We start from the raw sequence: 11047 nt of genomic DNA, 5'->3' as shown, positions 1-11047 counted from the left end.
TAATCACTGGATAAAATTAATGGGAACTGTTTCCCTGTTCCATTGTGTAAAGTGAATTTAAGCTGTGCTTTAGTGAATAAGTCTGTTACTGTTGGAGTGGTCTCTGTATTGCCTATTCATAGTGTCAATAATGTCAATTTCATACTAGGAAATAAGGGAATAACAAGCTGCCAGCTCCTGAATGGTAGGCAAGTTGAAATTGACAGTGTACTCTAAGAATCAGAGACCAAGTGTAATTCTGCTGTAGAAAGAACTGTTTCAAATAAAGATGTTTCCAGGGAGTCAAAAAGTTCAACCATCTGGCCTGGAAGAGACTGTTAATACGTCAGACTGCCCACAAAGGCCTAAAATCAATGCAAATGAACTCACTAAGCAAATGCTATTATTTTGGAACTATGAGGGTGAATTAAGGTTTTCGAAAACAAACAAACTTCAGACAAGAGATCATAATCGAAAGTTTAACTTTGGAAAAGATGAATTGGATACTTGTGTGGCTGAAACTTTCTTCTGCGAGCTGCACTTAAATGAATCTACAAACATGAAAGACAACGAGAAATCTAATTTTAAAGAACCAAAGGAAATACTGACTTAAAACAAAATAATTCTTTCATGGGATGTGGGCAACACTGGCAAAGCCAGCATTTGTTGCCTATCCCTAGTTGCCCTTGAACTGAATGGCTTGCTAGGCCATTGCAGAGGCAGTGGGGCTGGAGTCATATGTAGGCCAAATCAAGTAAAGATGGCAGATTTCCTTCCCTAAAGGGCATTAGTGAATCAGATAGGTTTTTACAATAATCAATGATAATTTCATGGTCCCTGTTACTGAGCCTAGCTTTATATTCCACATTTATTAATTGAATTTAAATTCCACCAGCTGATGTCATAAGATTTAAACCTATGTCCCCACAGCATTTGCTCACAGCACTGGATTACTACTCCAGTGACATTACCACTACACCACCATCTGCCCAAAGGATGAAAAAAGCCTTCTGACAGAAAATTACTTCTAATTTTACAGTTTACACCTACTGGTACAAAAGCCAGAGGAAATATCAGAAATCAGCAATATTGTTATGAACAAAGGCGCCCAAATGGAATCAGCTGTGCCATTGTTTAACATAGGACATGGAAACAAAATGAACTTCAATCATCATGAGAAAGGCAACACTACCAACAAAACCACTTCTCCACCACATGAGAGGAAGAACTTTAAGAATTGGCACAAAAAAAACTTTAAAAATTAACTAGTGTATGTATTGGATGGATACAAATTAAACATCATGATGCTACCAAGATGGGCTGTTTAATGGACAATGTAACAGCATGGGGTGGGGTGTAGGGGAGAGGAATGTTACTTTTACTCTAAGTTAGTTGTTAAAGTGGCTCTTGTAAATTGATATATTTTGGGTATTCTCTATGAAAACACGTCACAATGATGAAGCGTTTTCATTCCCTTAAGGGGGAGGTGTTACATGTGTGAGGTTTATAACATGTTATCGGACTATCTCTTTTGCTTAATAAGATTATCATAGTTTGGGACAGTATCTTTAAATTCTGGGTAAATGAAAGTGGTCATGTGACATCTGCTGAAGTCTGCCTCACAGTAATCCTGGGTTGGTTTAATTTTTAAAGATCAGAATACGCAGATTATTTTGTTAAAAGGGAAATGTCAAAGATTTACACCTGTGGACAATGACAGCTATTTCTAAGTCCACAGTGAGAAGGTCCTAAGTCTCTTAAGACCCAGAAAGGTGTTATCGACATCCTGATGTAAACAGTTGTGTTGGACCCTGCCACTTTATTTCTAAGATGAAAAGCTGTGGTGATCAGAGGTAGCTTATTCATATTTTTATGTGAGGGCAAGGCTAATGTGTTTCCCATTGCCATCGAGAAGGGGATAGAGGAGGCCATTTTGAGATCAGGTTACAGGCTTTCCAAAAAAAAAACCTAGAAATATCTCAGATAGAGGGTAGTTGCAGATTTTGGTCTTCTATGGTCTGCAGCTAACTGGGAGTTGGGGAACAAGATGCGATAGATGTTAGCCAGACCTGTACCTTAAGCAGAGGAAATGATGACTATATTGTTCACCACACATAATGCGGTTGGGAACTTGGGAACAGTTTGAAGATCTAGTTTGTAAGGAGTTAAATCAATTCTGGAGGGTTCACCTATCTGAAGCTAGAGGGAGAATCCCCAGGAAAACTCTTGGGATGGAAGATAGTTTTGAGAAAGGAAAAGAATAAAAGTAAATTCTTAGAGGCTGCAAAACACTTTGGATTGGTTCCAGGAGATTGGATATCCGCTTAAGAGATCAAGAAATGTTACAAATGGGGGTTTTCAGTTGTCATTAAAAGTAGAAAGGGACAAATTCTGTTCAGTGGTTTTAAGTATAAGTTGTCCACAAAAAGAAAATGGTGTTTAGTTAATATTGTTTTGTCTTTAGTAATTGATACAGTAAAAGTTATTTGAAAAATGAAATCTTGTTGCGTCATCCTTTCAGCTAACAACTGCAAGCTTGAATTTCTCTTTTAAACCATTACAGGTCTCTGTGGAAATCTATCTTAATGTGCTAATTAAAACATTTCATATGCATGACAATCGAAATCCACAGTAGCTAAGAGCCTTAAAGAGCTTTACATCAGGTTTTGGCAAACTATTGTATCTTCTTTAACCGTACTTGGATTGTCAATTCCGTTAAATCATTTTGCCTTTGCCCTCAATCCTTGGCACTGCTTAAAAAGCGTATAAAGTGATGAATTAGTGGAAGCAGCTGATGGTGTTACCCTGTCAACTTTCACAGTAGCTGAGAACTTTTATAAGTGTATAAATATTTCTATTGGTAATTTTCATTTAAGATGGACAGCACGGAAGGGCAAATTTTTATGTCCCACCTTCCAACAAGACTGGGGTCGTTCGCAGTCCTTATGAATTCCTTTAGTATTGCCTGGGTGGACCCAGGAAACTCTCCATAATCGCTGCTTACACAGTTCTGCTGATGTTCATCAGACTGCCTATTAATGGTTTGACTCTGGCAGTCACTTACAAGCACAAGAAGCTAAGACAACCTCTCAAGTACATTTCAATGAACCTGGCAATGGCCAACCTGTTCATGATTCTCTTTGGGCTTGTGGTCACATTTTACACAGCCTTGCATGGCTACTTAGTCCTTGGGTCCATTGGCTGCACTATAGAGAGGCATGAGATGCAATGCCGATATGACATAATTAACATGTAATCAAGCATGCCAAGCACATAAAATATTAAAACATTAACCCATGCATTCCAGGTGTGAATCTAGTAAATCTTCCCTGAACTGCTTCTAATGCATTAACATCTTTCGTTAAATAAGGAGACCAATACAGTAAACAGTTCTCCAGATGTGGTCTCACAAATGCCCTATATAACTAAAGCATAACCTCCCTACTCTTGTATTCAATTCCTCTCACAATAAACAATAACATTCTATTAGCTTTGCTAATTACTTGCTGCACCTGCATACTAACCTTTTGCAATTCATGCACTAGTACACCCAGATTCCTCTGCATCTCAAAGCTCTGCAATCTCTCACCATTTAGATAATATGCTTCTTTTTTTATTTGTCCTGCCAAAATGGACAACCTCACATTTTCCTACATTATACTCCATTTGCCAGATCTTTGTCCACTCATCTAACTTATCTATGTCCTTTTGTGGTCTCCTTACATCCTCTTCACAGCTTACTTTCCTACGTATATTTGCGTCATTAGCAAATTTAGCAAGCATACCATTGGTCCCTTCATGCAAATCATTTATATGAATTGAAAGGAGTTGAGGCCCCAGCACTGATCCCTGTTGCTCCCCACTTGTCACATCCTGCCAACCAGAAAATGAGACATTTATGACCACTCTCTGGGCAGAATCTTCTGGCTGGTGTGTGAGCGGCAGAATCCACATGCCAGTGCTTAAAATGTCGCGCGAGCGTCCCGATGTCAGCGTGCGGCATTGCGATATTTCAGTTGGCGGACGCGCTATGCAGCGGGATGCGCGCCCACCATTAATTAAAGGCCTTCTTAAGGCCACTAACTCTCCAATTGACCAGGATTTTGACGGGCCTGTGCGAATTTCGGGTCGGCGCACGGGCCCAATGGGCAGGTGGGTAAGTGATTTTTTTTAAAAACCTCATCCAGTTTAATAAAGTATTTGTGTTCTCCACTAACATGTCCCATCTTGTGTGACATTTTCACATGAGGAGCACATGTTAATGATTTTTAAATTTTTCTATTTTTAGAGTTTCACAGAGATTCAGCGATCTCCCTGAGGCTGAACTTTGCCTCAGGGAGATGTGCGCTCTTTCATGCGCATGCGCGTAAGAGCGCACTCTGGTAGTTGGGGAATCCCCCCACCCCACCCCACCGCCTGCACAGGAAGCGCATGGCGCTTCCCGTTGGGTGACACGCTGGGCGGGCCTTAATTGGCCCGCCTACTTAAAATGGTGGCAGGGCCCGTTTCAGGGGCGGCAATTGACTGCCCACCCGCCGCCAAGTTGGTCGGGCCCGCCCGCCCATCAAGGGCAAAATTCTGCCCTCTGTTTCTTATCAGCTAGCCAATCTTCTATCAATGCCAATCTGTTGCCCCCTACAACATGAGCTTTTATTTTCCACAATAGCCTTTGATGAGTTACTTTATCAAAAACCTTCTGAAAATCTAAGTACAGCACATCTACTGATTCCCATTTATCCATAGCCCCTGCTACTTCTTCAAAGAACTCCAATAAATTGGTTAGATATGATTCCCCTTTCATAAAGCCAAGTTGACTCTGCCTGATTACATTGACTTTATCTAAGTGCCCTGTTATAACGTCTTTAATAATAGATTCTAACGTTTTCCCTATGACGGATGTTAAGCTAATTGGCTTATAGTTTCCTGCTTTCTGTCACCCTCCTTTTTTGAATAAAGAAGTTACATTAGCTATTTTCTAATCTAATGGAAGCTTCCCCGAATCTAGTGAATTTTGGAAAATTAAAACCAATACATCAACTATCACACTCGTCACTTCTTTTAAGACCCTAGGATGAAATCCATCAGGACCTGGGGACTTGTCAACCCTCATTTCCAAAAATTTGCTAAGTACCACTTCCCTGGTGATTATAATTTTCTTGCGTTCCTCCCTCCCTTCTAATTCCTGATTTATAGCTATTCCTGGGATGTTACTTGTATTCTCTATAGTGAACACCAATGACATCTTCGACTATCTCTCCTTTGCCTCCACCGATCACTGGCCCTCTATCCAGCTCAACTGTCCCAACCCCCTGAAACAGCTTACTAATTCATTACATATCTATTCCTCTTTAGTTCTGATGAAGAGTCATACGGACTCAAAACGTTAACTCTGTCTTCCTCTCTACAGATGCTGTCAGACCTGTTGGGCAGAATTTTGCACTTGATGGGCGGGTGGGCAGCCGATCGCCGCCACCAAAATGGGCCCTGCCACCATTTTAAGTGGGCGGGCCAATTAAGGCCCGCCCAGCGTGCCGCCCGACAGGAAGCGCTATGTGCTTCCTGTGCGGACGGCGAGGGGGGGTGGTTCCTCAAGTATGAGAATGCGCTCTTTAGTGCATGCACGTGAAAGAGCGCACATCTCACTGAGGCAAAGTGCTGCCTCAGGGAGATCGCTGAAAGCCTGTCAATTATTAAAAATAAAACAATAAAAAATTCATAAACATGTCCCCCTCATGTGAAAATGTCACACGAGATGGGAAATTTTAATGAAGTACACAAAACCTTTCTTAAATGTTTTTAAATCCAATATCAAACCTCATCCAGCCACTGGAAGAGGTTTGTAAAAAATCACTTACCTGCCTGCCCATTGGGCCCGTGCGCCGAGCCAAAGTTCACACGGGGCCCTGAAAATCTTGGTCAATTGGAGAGTTAATGGCCTTACAAGGTCTTTAATTAATGGCAGGCACGCATCCTGCTGTATAGCGTGCCCGCCGACTGAAATATCGCAATGCCGCGCGCTGACGTCGGGAAACGTGCGCGACATTTTAAGCGCTGGCTTGCAGACTCCGCCACCCGCATGTCAGCCAGAAGATTCTGCCTGCTGAGTTTTTCCAGCAATTTTTGTTTTTGAAGCAAAATACCTGTTTATCTGCCATCTCCTTATTTTCCACTATCAATTCCCCAGACTTACTTTCCATAGGACCAACGCTCACTTTGTTATCTCTTTTCTTTTTAAAATATCTATAGAAGCTCTTACTGTCTGGCTTTATATTTCTAGCTAGTTTTCTCTTGTACTCTAATTTATCCCTCCTTAGCAACCTTTTTGTTATTCTTTGCTATGTTTAATATTCTGTCCAATTTTCTGACCTGCCACCCATCTTTGCACAATTATATGCTTTTAAAAAAAATTTGATACTTTCTTTAACCTTTTTAGTTAGCCACAGATGGTGGATCCTCCCCTTGGAATTTTTCTTTCTTGTTGGAATGTATCTATTCTATGTATTCTGAAATATCTCCTTAAATGTCTGCCACTGGATCTCTATTGATCTGTCCCTTAACCTAAATTGCCAATTCTTTTGCTAGCTTTGCTTTCATGCCCTTGAAAAGCCTTTATTTAAGTTTAAAATTCTCATGTTAGACCCAGTCTTCTCTCCCTCAAACTGAATGTAAAATGCAATCATATTACGATCACTGCTACCTAGGGGCGCCTTCACCATGAGATCATTAATTAGTCCCATCTGATTTCACAATACTAGGTCTAGTGCAGCCTGCTACCTGGTTGGCTCCAGAAAGTGCTGATCTAAGAAATTATCCCTAAAACATTCTATGAATTTGTCATCTATGCTACATTTACCCATCTGATTGTTCCAGATTGAAATCCCCCGTGATAATTGCCATACCTTTCTTACAAGCTCCCATTATTTCTTCTTTGATACCCTGTCCTACTATGTGATTACTGTTAGGGGGCCTGTACATCACTTCCACAACTGACTTCTTGCCTTTATCATTCCTCACCTCCGTACAAACTGCTTCTTTTTCCTGGTTTCCTGCACTTAGGCTATCCCTCTATACTATGTCAATGTTGTCTTTAATTATCAGAGCCACCCCTCCAACTTTTCCTAACTTCCTATCCTTCCTAAAAGTCACATATCTTTCAATGTTCAGGCCCCAGTCTAACCCATCCTGTAGCGATGTCTCTGTAATGGCTGTTAGATTGTACTTATTTACCTCTATTTGCAAAATTAGTTCTTCTGTTTTGTTTTGAATGCTACGTGCATTCAGACACGGAGCCTTAAGTTTTGTCCTTTTATTATTTTTGTAACCATAGCATTATCTATTCATTTACCCTTCGATTTGCACTCACTGTCTCTTCCGTCAAGGTCTGTTTATCATTTCCCAAATTAATACCTTTCTCTCTTACCTTGTCTCTACTCTTTAATTTACCACATCTTCCCATATTTGATCCCTTGCCCCAACAACTTAGTTTAAACTCATTCAACTTCCCTATTTATGCAATTCCAAAGAACACTTGTCCCAACATGGTTCAGGTGTACATAGGTGATTATCATGCAGCATTTTAACCTGCATATATACTGGAACAACCCAACTGTACAGCTCTCACTTTCCCCAGTACTGGCGCCAGTACTGGAACCCACTTCTCCCACATCAGTCAATGACCAATGCATTCCTCTCTTTAATCTTATTTATTTAAATACCTCTATCAAATCTCTGGTCAACCTTCTCTAAGGAATATAGTCCCAATTTCTCTAAACTATCTAAATAACTTATGTTCCTTACCCTGAAGCTATTCTCATGAATCTTTTCTTCACATTCTCTAATGCCTTCATATCTTTCCTAAAGTGTGGCACCCAGAACTGGAATCTTGAGGCTGAACCAGTATTTTGTGCCTTGCTCTTGAGCTCCATGACCTGGATTTTAGTCGAGTCAGGAAGACTCCGAGGACCTTTAGAAGTGGTGGGCAGGACCAGTTCTGGAATTTCAGGCCCCATCCCTGGTGCTCCCAATTTTCGTCAATGCAGAATAAGGGTGCAGCCTGATTAAGGTCATGAGCTCACACCCTGCACTCCTGACCTGGCCGGCTCCATTGTGGGGATAGGCATCTCCTAGCTCCCCACAATCTTAATAATAAAAACAAAAAAACTGCGGATGCTGGAAATCCAAAACAAAAACAGAATTACCTGGAAAAACTCAGCAGGTCTGGCAGCATCGGCGGAGAAGAAAAGAGTTGACGTTTCGAGTCCTCATGACCCTTCGACAGAACTTGCCCACAATCTTCATGGGGTTGGGCCAGTTTCTCAAGGACTTGTGGTTCATGGCCTCCCCAGTATGTCGTAAACCATAATCTGGGGTATGAGGGAACCTTTTGAAGGGTAAGTTCAAAAGGTCTTACCCATGCCCCCATACCAACATATGCCCCTCTACCCACCCCAATGGACCCTCATACACTCCATGCCAACCTATGACATCACCATGCCATTCACTTTATTCAGAACCAATGAACCCAATAGAAACAATGGCATGTGTGGAAAAGCTTTTTAAAAAGTCATGTATTCATAACTTTCTTTTTAAAAAACTGCTTTTACTATAGCCCTATAGAAGTGTCAATCATGCAGACCTTTAAAATTTCAACAGCAGAAACTGCAAGAACTTGACACCTCTTTATGTTGTGTAAATAGACATTCCACAATTGACAAATTGACAAGTGACAAAGCTATCAATCAAGCAAAGTTTTCCCTTGGTGTAGCTGTTTCAAGACTAATGGATGTCTCAGTCAAGCTTCATAATGCATTCTTGGCTGAGGCACCCATTAGTCCATTGAAACAGCTGCACCCTTAATCCTAGGATACTGTATGCTTTAAGAACCTCACTCCCAACCTGCCCTACCACCTTCAATGACTTAGGTACATTTGCACCAAGGCCCCTTTGCTCCTGCACCCTCTTTAAAATTGTATCCCTTATTTTATACTGTCTCTCCATGTTCTTTCCATTTATAGTGTAATTCTGCATATTTCAACATCATTTATTGCAAAATGCAATAACATGGAACATAGGTTTGTTCCAGTTTTCAGCCCCTTTTGGGCTGTCAGTTCAATTATTTGATGCAGACAGCATATTATAATGGTTATGACTTCTATTTCAGTGCAAGCAGCAATGAATACATTTTGTAGTTTAAGCTGCAGTTTACAAGACTCAGTTCAGAATTATAGTAGCCCATTTATCCTTAGCTAGGAGTTGTGACTTAATTTCACACCCATTTAACAATTAAACCTCTCTCAGGATGGAGGATTTCAGTCCCCTGAATTATTGTCCAAAATGGCAAATGGGCAAATTCATCCAATCATGTTTTCTCTAATACTTTCCCATTCTACCCTTTCATACATGTCCAGACCCTGACAATATCTTGTGACCCCTTATCTCTGTTTTAAGTCTTAGTACAAGCTTCCCTTGTTTTTGTGGTTAATTGCTCATTCTGCAGGTCTTGAAAATAACAATTTCAACTGTAAAGAATATCAAGTCTAAATATCATTTACTTTACTAATTATAATAAAGGAATAAATGTAACCGTGGTTCAAAAAAGCTGAATGCATTCTGGCAAAACTTAATATTACAAATTAGTAAAAGGAATTATAATTTGGCAAATAATAAGAGTCTTTTTTTAGTTCCCAAGACCACAACTAGGGAATGAATAACAAGGTTGCCGGTTTCATATCTCAAAGTTCCTTCTTTGGTGTGCAGCAACAGGATGCTCATGACTATTAGTTCTGCTGCACCTGCAGACATTAGTCTAAAAACTTTAATCAATTAAATAGTTTTATTAAAATAAATAACTATCCCACCCAAAGTTTAATTACTTAACCCCATCAAGATTAGTTCCCCTTAAGTTCCCATCTAAACCTATATTTTCCTATAGGCCACAGCTCAGCAATAGGAGCCTGCCACTGCATAAAAGGCTGAGAAGTAAGTCACCCACGTGGTAATTTTAATGGTCATTGGTTTTCTGACTGCTTGGTTACCATATGCCACCACTGCATTTTGGTTCTTCATGAACCAAGGAGCGGAGTTTTCCGCTATGCATATGACAGTTCCTTCATTCCTCTCCAAAAGTTCAGCAATATATAATCCAATTATCTATGTGTTAATGAACAAGCAGGTACAATTTTTAATCTGTTTATGCATAAGAATGGAGCACCAACATTATTTAATGAGAGGAAAACTAACTCAAATGTTATGGTCTTCTTTCTTAATGGTCCTGTATTAGTGTTTGTTGGCATAACCCATTGTATATCTAAACAGGAGATCACTTTAAACAGATTTACCTTGACTTTAGTGAGGGGCTTCTATAAAAAGTGAAAAATTTTAGTAATCAACACAACTACTTTGGAAGTTTATATGTCTCTTTAGGAGTGTTTGACAGAATTGTCACACAAATACCAATCTAAGCCAAGCAGCTGGAATATAGCCTAATGCATGAAAATGGGCAACAATGCAAGAAAAAAACTTGAAGAAACAAGCTCAACAAATAATAATACATTTCAGAACAAAGTTAAAGCTTTGGGTGCAAGCGGCAATTCAGATGCAAGTGATGCTCAAGATTGTGCTAGTTTTCTAAATTAAAATCTTTGCTCAATTTCTGCTCAAACTCATTTGGATAAACCAATGCAAAAAATTTCTGCAACTCAATTTTAACTGGGTGCCATAGCATTTGAGATCTCTTGATGTTTTGAGCTAGTTTGACCAATTTTGGGGGAATTACAGTGCTTCAAAGGAACTTCATGTTTAATTTGACTTGGATGGCATTGAGCTTCTTGAGTGTTGCTTGACCTGCACTCATCTAAGCAAGTGGACTGTATTCCATCACACTCCTGACTTGTGCCATGCAAATGATGGAAAGGCTTTGTGGTGTCAGGAAGTGAGATACTCACACAGAATTTCCAGCCTCTGATTTGCTCTTGCAGCCATGTGTTAATTCTAATTATGTTTCTCGTCTATGGTGACCTCCAGGATGTTGTTGGTGGATGGTAATGCCATTGGCTGTCAAGGAGTGATG

General features: G+C 40.1%; 1 protein-coding gene across 1 annotated transcript; it reads left to right on the top strand.

Moving 5' to 3' along the window:
* Positions 1-2995: 2995 nt before the first annotated feature.
* LOC121282399 (blue-sensitive opsin-like) lies at positions 2996-10258 on the top strand. Its single transcript, XM_041196117.1, is given in 2 exon segments — positions 2996-3130; positions 9950-10258. Coding segments are annotated over 2 exon segments (444 nt in total).
* Positions 10259-11047: the final 789 nt, after the last annotated feature.

This window comes from Carcharodon carcharias, chromosome 9 (genome assembly GCF_017639515.1).
Source record: "Carcharodon carcharias isolate sCarCar2 chromosome 9, sCarCar2.pri, whole genome shotgun sequence".
Lineage (NCBI taxonomy): Eukaryota > Metazoa > Chordata > Chondrichthyes > Lamniformes > Lamnidae > Carcharodon > Carcharodon carcharias.
This window is presented reverse-complemented; position numbering and strand designations above follow the sequence as displayed.